The sequence below is a fragment of the Pseudophryne corroboree genome, chromosome 6, assembly GCF_028390025.1.
Source record: "Pseudophryne corroboree isolate aPseCor3 chromosome 6, aPseCor3.hap2, whole genome shotgun sequence".
NCBI lineage: Eukaryota > Metazoa > Chordata > Amphibia > Anura > Myobatrachidae > Pseudophryne > Pseudophryne corroboree.
In genome coordinates this window covers 813564114-813574563 of record NC_086449.1, presented here as the reverse complement: position 1 = coordinate 813574563, position 10450 = coordinate 813564114, and the positions used below count along the sequence as shown (strand labels likewise).

At 48.6% G+C, this 10450-nt stretch overlaps 1 protein-coding gene across 1 annotated transcript in view; it reads left to right on the top strand.

Annotated features, from left to right (window-relative positions):
* The first annotated feature begins 403 nt into the window (after positions 1-403).
* The window catches only part of LOC134934698 (prostaglandin-E(2) 9-reductase-like), a 78009-nt gene continuing 67962 nt past the window's right edge, over positions 404-10450 (top strand). Inside the window, exon 1 of the mRNA XM_063930070.1 lies at positions 404-567. Coding sequence (XP_063786140.1) covers positions 481-567 — 87 coding nt within the window. The 5' untranslated portion in view covers positions 404-480. The remainder of the gene's footprint in view (positions 568-10450) is intronic.

The window sequence follows — 10450 nt, the reverse complement described above, 5'->3', positions numbered from 1 at the left end:
ATAGCAGCCGATGGAGTAGTGTAAAGTAACCCCCCCCCCCCCACCCCTTGTGTACCTGGTGGCTGTCTCAGCTTTTAAAATGAAAGCTGCGATGGTTGCGATGTTTCAGATGGTCACAATGTTCTGATGGTGACTACCGATGTTCTGATGCTTAAAAAACACCATTTTTTTTTTACAAATATATTTATTTAAAAAAAAATCCTCTTTTTTTTTTTAAATCACTTTGGATAAGTGTAAATACATGTTCTTCACCTAATTCACTCATTTTAAAAAACTACAATTTAAATTTTGGAAAAAAAATTGTCAGTTAAGCGGTTAATTATGTAAGCAGGCTCCGGGCTGGCTGTATACAGTACAGCTTCCTCCAGTTCCTGCAGTTGGCCAAGTTGGGAGTGGCTGGTACTTTTGCCAAATGTATAATCCAGCGATGAGGCGAGCAGTGAGCAGTGTATGGTCTAAGCTGCAAAGATACAATCTGTCATGGCTCTCACACAGAACTCCCGTGTTGTACTGAATGATGGACATAAAATGCCGGTGGTTGGATTTGGCACCTATGCCCCAGAGACGGTGAGTGGGAGTAGGATGGTGGCTGCCCCCCTGTTATAGTGAGCTGGTTGCTGGGGTGGGTGGGGGGACAGCTGGTGTAATGAAATGCTTTTTAGTGCTCTGAATTGCAACTGTATGATAAAGAAATGAGAGAAGTAGTTTTCTAGAATCTTGCGAAACAAAAAACAAATCAAAACCCTCATCGCTGTCTCTCTTTTTCCTTGGACATTCAACGTGCGGCCCTGCAGCTGCTGTGGAACTACACACCCCAAGCATGACCTGCCACAGTTTTAGCATGTCCTAATACTGTAACAAAAAAGTGGCAAGGCATGCTGGGATGTGTTGTTCTACAGCAGCTGGAGGCAGGGGCCCAGAGCGGGAAGAGAATGGTCCGAGGGGCAGAGCCTGAGGAGCGGGAGTTTTTGGATGGCGGGGTTGCCGCCATGGGGTAAATTTACTAAAATGGGAGTTGTATTTAAGATGGGATGTTGCCTATAGTAACCAATCAGATTCCAGGTATTATCTTCTAGAAGGTGCTAGATAAATGAGAAGTAGATTCTGATTGGTTGCTATGGGCAACATCCCATCTTAAATAGAACTCCTGTCTTAGTAAATTTACCCCCATGTGAGAGAGAGAGAGAGCTCTGAGGGAACGGGCAGCCAACCTGACTAGCGCCCAGCACCTCACTTGTGACATAAGACAGACAGAGAGAGAGAGAATCACTAAGGAACTGCGTATCTGGCATGCTATCTTTTGCTATAGAACCGAACTACCGTGTGGGCCTGATTCATTAAGGATTACAAATACAAATCTGCAGTGTCCTGGCCTGATTGACATGCTGCAGCCATTTGGGGGTGGAGCGGGAACGTCAATAGGCAATGTCCCAGAAAACAGGAGATTGACAATCTAGTCTTCTTTCCGGCAGAGAGGCAAGAGCTTCTCCCCAAACACATTAATTGAAACAATATAAATGAAAATGTTTTTATTTAACAGGAACTCTGGACATTTGGTATTTCCTCTCTTACCATTACCTTAATATATTTTGAATAGCGCTTTAAATATCACAACAAAATATTGCAACAGATATCTGGGAATAGAAGCTCCAAACTATATCGCAACTATACTTTTGTTTAATTTTCCTGAGGAATGCAGCTGCACTTTTGCTCTTGTTATAAGCAAGGAATCCTTGTGATATATATTTACGTTTCTGGATGGCTGGTCTTCAGTATGCCGACTGACGGGATCCCGGCACACAGTATACCGGCGCCGGAATCCCGACAGCCGGCATACCGACACTTATTCTCCCTCGTGGGGGTCCATGACCCCCCTGGAGGGAGAATAAAAATAAGAATTTACTTACCGATAATTCTATTTCTCATAGTCCGTAGTGGATGCTGGGGACTCCGTAAGGACCATGGGGAATAGCGGCTCCGCAGGAGACTGGGCACATCTAAAGAAAGCTTTAGGACTAACTGGTGTGCACTGGCTCCTCCCCCTATGACCCTCCTCCAAGCCTCAGTTAGGATACTGTGCCCGGACGAGCGTACACAATAAGGAAGGATTTTGAATCCCGGGTAAGACTCATACCAGCCACACCAATCACACCGTATAACTTGTGATCTGAACCCAGTTAACAGTATGATAACAGAGGAGCCTCTGAAAAGATGGCTCCCAACAATAATAACCCGATTTTTGTAACAATAACTATGTACAAGTATTGCAGACAATCCGCACTTGGGATGGGCGCCCAGCATCCACTACGGACTATGAGAAATAGAATTATCGGTAAGTAAATTCTTATTTTCTCTAACGTCCTAAGTGGATGCTAGGGACTCCGTAAGGACCATGGGGATTATACCAAAGCTCCCAAACGGGCGGGAGAGTGCGGATGACTCTGCAGCACCGAATGAGAGAACTCCAGGTCCTCCTCAGCCAGGGTATCAAATTTGTAGAATTTAGCAAACGTGTTTGCCCCTGACCAAGTAGCTGCTCGGCAAAGTTGTAAAGCCGAGACCCCTCGGGCAGCCGCCCAAGATGAGCCCACTTTCCTTGTGGAACGGGCTTTTACAGATTTTAGCTGTGGCAGGCCTGCCACAGAATGTGCAAGCTGAATTGTACTACAAATCCAACGAGCAATAGTCTGCTTAGAAGCAGGAGCACCCAGCTTGTTGGGTGCATACAGGATAAACAGCGAGTCAGATTTCCTGACTCCAGCCGTCCTGGAAACATATTTTCAGGGCCCTGACAACATCCAGCAACTTGGATTCCTCCAAGTCCCTAGTAGCCGCAGGCACCACAATAGGTTGGTTCAGGTGAAAACGCTGGAACCACCTTAGGGAGAAACTGAGGACGAGTCCTCAATTCCGCCCTGTCCGAATGGAAAATCAGATAAGGGCTTTTACAGGATAAAGCCGCCAATTCTGACACGCGCCTGGCCCAGGCCAGGGCCAACAGCATGACCACTTTCCATGTGAGATATTTTAACTCCACAGATTTAAGTGGTTCAAACCAATGTGACTTTTGGAACCCAAACTACATTGAGATCCCAAATTGCCACTGGAGGCACAAAAGGAGGCTGTATATGCAGTACCCCTTTTACAAACGTCTAAACTTCAGGGACTGAAGCCAGTTCTTTTTTGGAAGAAAATTGACAGGGCCGAAATCTGAACCTTAATGGACCCCAATTTCAGGCCCAAAGACACTCCTGTTTGCAGGAAATGTAGGAATCGACCCAGTTGAATTTCCTCCGTCGGGCCTTACTGGCCTCGCACTACGCAACATATTTTCGCCAATTGCGGTGATAATGTTTTTGCGGTTACATCCTTCCTGGCTTTAGATCAGGATATGGATGACTTCATCCGGAATGCCTTTTTTCCTTCAGGATCCGGTGTTCAACCGGCATGCCGTCAAACGCAGCCGCGGTAAGTCTTGGAACAGACAGGGTCCTTGCTGGAGCAGGTCCCTTCTTAGAGGTAGAGGCCACGGATCCTCCGTGAGCATCTCTTGAAGTTCCGGTTACCAAGTCCTTCTTGGCCAATCCGGAGCCACGAATATAGTGCTTTCTCCTCTCCATCTTATCAATCTCAGTACCTTGGGTATGAGAGGCAGAGGAGGGAACACATACACTGACTGGTACACCCACGGTGTTACCAGAGCGTCTACAACTATTGCCCGATGGTCTCTTGAACTGGCGCAATACCTGTCGAGTTTTTTAATCATGTGGACGACTTCTGGGTGAAGTCCCCACTCTCCCGGGTGGAGGTCGTGCTGAGGAAGTCTGCTTCCCAGTTGTCCACTCCCGGAATGAATACTGTTGACAGTGCTATCACATGATTTTTCCGCCCAGCGAAGAATCCCTGCAGCTTCTGCCATTGCCCTCCTGCTTCTTGTGCCACCCTGTCTGTTTACGTGGGTGACTGCCATGATGTTGTCCGACTGGATCAACACCGGCTGACCTTGAAGCAGAGGTCTTGCTAAGCTTAGAGCATTATAAATGGCCCTTAGCTTAGGATATTTATGTGAAGTGATGTATCCAGGTTTGACCCTAAGCCCTGGATATTCCTTCCCTGTGTGACTGCTCCCCAGCCTCGCAGGCTGGCATCCGTGGTCACCAGGACACAGTCCTGAATGCCGAATCTGCGGCCCTCTAGAAGATGAGCACTCTGCAACCACCACAGGATGGATACCCTTGTCCTTGGTGACAGGGTTATCCGCTGATGCATCTGAAAATGCCACCCGGACCATTTGTCCAGTAGGTTCCACTGGAAAGTTCTTGCGTGGAATCTAACGAATGGGATTGCTTCGTAGGAAGCCACCATTTTTACCCAGAACCCTTGTGCATTGATGCACTGAGACTTGGTTCGGTTTTAGGAGGTTCCTGACTAGCTCGGATAACTCCCTGGCTTTCTCTTCCGGGAGAAACACCTTTTTTCTGGACTGTGTCCAGGAACATCCCTAGGAAACAGAAGACAAGTCGTCGGAACCAGCTGCGATTTTGGAATATTGAGAATCCAATCGTGCTGCCGCAACACTACCTGAGATAGTGCTACACCGACTTCCAACTGTTCCCTGGATCTTACCCTTATCAGGGAATCGTCCAAGTAAGGGATAACTAAAATTTCCTTCCTTCGAAGGGATATCATTTCGGCCATTACCTTGGTAAAGAGTAGACCCGGGGTGCCGTGGACCATCCCTACAGCAGCGTCTGAACTGATAGTGACAGTTCTGTACCATAACCTGAGGTACCCTTGGTGAGAAGGGTAAATTTTGACATGAAGGTAAGCATCCTTGATGTCCCGAGACATCATGTAGTCCCCTTCTTCCAGGTTCGCAATCACTGCTCTGAGTGACTCAATCTTGAATTTGAACCTCTGTATGTAAGTGTTCAAAGATTTTAGATTTTAGATTTAGAATCGGTCTCACCGAGCCGTCTGGCTTCGGTACCACAATAGTGTGGAATAATACCCCGTTCCCTGTTGCAGGAGGGGTACCTTGATTATCACCTGCTGGGAATACAGCTTGTGAATGGCTTCCAAAACTGCCTCCCTGTCAGAGGGAGACGTCGGTAAAGCCGACTTTTGGAAACGGCGAGGGGGAGACGTCTCGAATTCCAATATGTACCCTTGAGATATTACCTGAAGGATCCAGGGGTCTACTTGCGAGTGAGCCCACTGCGCACTGAAATTCATTGAGAACGGGCCCCCACCGTGCCTGAGCTTGTAAGGCCCTAGCGTCATACTGAGGGCTTGGCAGAGGCGGGAAAGGGTTTCTGTTCCTGGGAACTGGCTAATCTCTTCAGCCTTTTTCCTCTCCCTCTGTCACGAGCAGAAAAGAGGAACCTTTTGTCCGCTTGCCAACAAAGGACTGCGCCTGATAATATGGCGTCTTATTTTGAGAGGCGACCTGGGGTACAAACGTGGATTTCTCAGTTGTTGCCGTGGCCACCAGGTCTAAAAGACCGACCCCAAATGTCCCCTTTCAAAGGCAATACTTCCAAATGCCGTTTGGAATCCGCATCACCTGACCATTTTACTGGTAGAATTGGACAACGCACTTATACTTGATGCCAGTCGGCAAATATTCCGCTGTGCATCATGCATATATAGAAATGCATCTTTTAAATGCTCTATAGGCAATAATATACTATCCTTATCTAGGATATCAATATTTCCAGTCAGGGAATCCGACCATGCCAACCCAGCACTGCACCTCCAGGCTGAGGCGATTGCTGGTCGCAGTATAACACCAGTATGTGTGTGAATACATTTTTGGATACCCTCCTGCTTTCTATCAGCAGGATCCTTAAGGGCGGCCATCTCATAAGAGGGTAGAGCCCTTGTTCTTACAAGCGTGTGAGCGCCTTATCCCCCCTAGGGGGTGTTTCCCAAGGCACCCTAACCTCTGGCGGGAAAGGGTATACAGCCAATACTTTTTAAGAAATTATCAATTGTTATCGGGGGGAAACCCACGCATCATCACACACCTCATTTTATTTCTCAGATTCAGGAAAACTACAGGTAGTTTTTCCCTCACCGAACATAATACCCCTTTTTGGTGGTACTCGTATTATCAGAAATGTATAAAACATTTTCCATTGTCTCAATCATGTAACGTGTGGCCCTACTGGAAATCACGGTTGTCTCTTCACCGTCGACACAGGAGTCAGTATCCGTGTCGGCGTCTGTATCTGCCATCTGAGGTAACGGGCGCTTTAGAGCCCCTGACGGCCTATGAGACGTCTGGACAGGCACAAGCTGAGTAGCCGGCTGTCTCATGTCAACCACTGTTTTTTTATACAGAGCTGACACTGTCACGTAATTTTCAACAGTACATCCACTCAGGTGTCGACCCCCTAGGTGGTGACATCACTGTTACAGACACTCTGCTCCGTCTCCACATAATTTTTCTCCTCATACATGTCGACACAAACGTACCGACACACAGCACACACACAGGGAATGCTCTGATAGTGGACAGGACCCCACTAGCCCTTTGGGGAGACAGAGGGAGAGTATGCCAGCACACACCAGAGCGCTATATATATATACAGGGATAACCTTATATAAGTGTTTTTCCCCTTATAGCTGCTGTATGTTTTAATACTGCGCCTAATTAGTGCCCCCCTCTCTTTTTTTAACCCTTTCTGTAGTGTAGTGACTGCAGGGAAGAGCCAGGGAGCTTCCCTCCAACTGAGCTGTGAGGGAAAATGGCGCCAGTGTGCTGAGGAGATAGGCTCCGCCCCCTTTTCGGCGGCCTTATCTCCCGTTTTTCTGTATATTCTGGCAGGGGTTAAATGCATCCATATAGCCCAGGAGCTATATGTGATGTATTTTTTGCCATGTAAGGTATTTTTATCATGTTTTATTGCGTCTCAGGGCGCCCCCCCCAGCGCCCTGCACCCTCAGTGACCGGAGTATGAAGTGTGCTGAGAGCAATGGCGCACAGCTGCAGTGCTGTGCGCTACCTTATTGAAGACAGGACGTCTTCTGCCGCCGATTTTTCCGGACCTCTTCGCTCTTCTGGCTCTGTAAGGGGGCCGGCGGCGCGGCTCCGGGACCCATCCAGGCTGGGCCTGTGATCGTCCCTCTGGAGCTAATGTCCAGTAGCCAAGAAGCCCAATCCACTCTGCACGCAGGTGAGTTCGCTTCTTCTCCCCTTAGTCCCTCGATGCAGTGAGCCTGTTGCCAGCAGGTCTCACTGAAAATAACAAACCTAAACTAAAACTTTCACTAAGCAGCTCAGGAGAGCCACCTAGTGTGCACCCTTCTCGTCGGGCACAGAAATCTAACTGAGGCTTGGAGGAGGGTCATAGGGGGAGGAGCCAGTGCACACCAGTTAGTCCTAAAGCTTTCTTTAGATGTGCCCAGTCTCCTGCGGAGCCGCTATTCCCCATGGTCCTTACGGAGTCCCCAGCATCCACTTAGGACGTTAGAGAAATAGCCCGTGCCCGTAGCGTGGCGAGCACAGCGAGCCCGCAAGGGGCTCATTTGCGCTCGCCACACTGTCGGTAAGCCGGCGGTCGGGCTCCCGGCGCCGGTATGCTGGTCGCCAGGAGCCCTGCCGCCGGCATACCATACTGAACCCTTCTGGATAGGTTAGCAGATAAATGTATTACATAGCTCCATTTAGATAAATGCCTGGTTTAGAATCAGAGGTAAAAAGCTATCATGCTGTTTCTTTCATTTTAGGACAATTCCTCCAACTATCCCTTGTGATAGTATATGTAATCGTAAAAATAAGATTTTACTTACCGATAAATCTATTTCTCGTAGTCCGTAGTGGATGCTGGGACTCCGTCAGGACCATGGGGAATAGCGGCTCCGCAGGAGACAGGGCACAAAATTTAAAAGTTTGACCACTAGGTGGTGTGTACTGGCTCCTCCCCCTATGACCCTCCTCCAAGCCTCAGTTAGGATACTGTGCCCGGACGAGCGTACACAATAAGGAAGGATTTTGAATCCCGGGTAAGACTCATACCAGCCACACCAATCACACCGTACAACTTGTGATCTGAACCCAGTTAACAGTATGACAAACGTAGGAGCCTCTGAACAGACGGCTCACAACAATAACAACCCGATTTTTTTGTAACAATAACTATGTACAAGTATTGCAGACAATCCGCACTTGGGATGGGCGCCCAGCATCCACTACGGACTACGAGAAATAGATTTATCGGTAAGTAAAATCTTATTTTCTCTGACGTCCTAGTGGATGCTGGGACTCCGTCAGGACCATGGGGATTATACCAAAGCTCCCAAACGGGCGGGAGAGTGCGGATGACTCTGCAGCACCGAATGAGAGAACTCCAGGTCCTCCTTAGCCAGGGTATCAAATTTGTAGAATTTTACAAACGTGTTCTCCCCTGACCACGTAGCTGCTCGGCAGAGTTGTAATGCCGAGACCCCTCGGGCAGCCGCCCAAGATGAGCCCACCTTCCTTGTGGAATGGGCCTTGACAGATTTAGGCTGTGGCAGGCCTGCCACAGAATGTGCAAGTTGAATTGTGCTACAAATCCAACGAGCAATCGTCTGCTTAGAAGCAGGAGCACCCAGCTTGTTGGGTGCATACAGTATAAACAGCGAGTCAGATTTTCTGACTCCAGCCGTCCTTGAAATATATATTTTCAATGCTCTGACAACGTCCAGCAACTTGGAATCCTCCCAATCGCTAGTAGCCGCAGGCACCACAATAGGCTGGTTCAGGTGAAACGCTGAAACCACCTTAGGCAGAAAGTGAGGACGCGTCCGCAGTTCTGCCCTGTCCGAATGGAAATTCAGATATGGGCTTTTATACGATAACGCCGATAATTCTGACACTCTCCTGGCTGAAGCCAGGGCCAGTAGCATGGTTACTTTCCATGTAAGATATTTCAAATCCACCGATTTTGAGTGGCTCAAACCAATGGGATTTGAGAAAATCCAAAACTACATTAAGATCCCACGGTGCCACTGGGGGCACAACCGGGGGCTGTATATGTAGTACTCCTTTTACAAAAGTCTGGACTTCAGGAACTGAAGCCAATTCTTTCTGGAAGAAAATCGACAGGGCCGAAATTTGAACCTTAATGGACCCTAATTTGAGGCCCATAGACAATCCTGTTTGCAGGAAATGTAGGAATCGACCCAGTTGAAATTCCTCCGTCGGGGCCTTCCTGGCCTCACACCACGCAACATATTTTCTCCAAATGCGGTGATAATGTTGTGCAGTCACCTCCTTCCTGGCTTTTACCAGGGTAGGGATGACCTCTTCCGGAATGCCTTTTTCCCTTAGGATTCGGCGTTCAACCGCCATGCCGTCAAACGCAGCCGCGGTAAGTCTTGGAATAGACACGGTCCCTGCTGAAGCAGGTCCCGTCTTAGAGGTAGAGGCCACGGATCTTCCGTGAGCATCTCCTGAAGTTCCGGGTACCAAGTTCTTCTTAGCCAATCCGGAGCCACGAGTATCGTTCTTACTCCCCTTTGCCGTATAATTCTCAGTACTTTTGGTATGAGAGGCAGAGGAGGAAACACATACACTGACTGGTACACCCATGGTGTTACCAGAGCGTCTACAGCTATTGCCTGAGGGTCTCTTGACCTGGCGCAATACCTGTCCAGTTTTTTGTTGAGGCGGGACGCCATCATGTCCACCATTGGTCTTTCCCAATGGACCACAATCATGTGGAAGACTTCTGGATGAAGTCCCCACTCTCCCGGGTGCAGATCGTGTCTGCTGAGGAAGTCTGCTTCCCAGTTGTCCACTCCCGGGATGAACACAGCTGACAGTGCTAACACATGATTTTCTGCCCAGCGGAGAATCCTTGCAGCTTCTGCCATTGCCCTCCTGCTTCTTGTGCCGCCCTGTCTGTTTACGTGGGCGACTGCCGTGATGTTGTCCGACTGAATCAACACCGGCTGACCCTGAAGCAGAGGTTTTGCCAGGCTTAGAGCATTGTAGATTGCTCTTAGCTCCAGTATATTTATGTGAAGAGACGTCTCCAGGCTTGACCACACGCCCTGGAAGTTTCTTCCCTGTGTGACCGCTCCCCAGCCTCTCAGGCTGGCATCCGTGGTCACTAGGACCCAGTTCTGTATGCCGAATCTGCGGCCCTCTAACAGATGAGCACTCTGCAACCACCATAGCAGAGACACTCTTGTCCTTGTGGACAATTTTATCCGCTGATGCATCTGCAGATGCGATCCGGACCATTTGTCCAGCAGATCCCACTGAAAAGTTCGTGCATGGAATCTGCCGAATGGAATCGCTTCGTAAGAAGCTACCATTTTTCCCAGGACTCTTGTGCATTGATGCACAGATACTTTTCCTGGTTTTAGGAGGTTCCTGACTAGATCGGATAACTCCCTGGCTTTCTCCTCCGGAAGAAATACCTTTTTCTGAACAGTGTCCAGAATCATCCCTAGG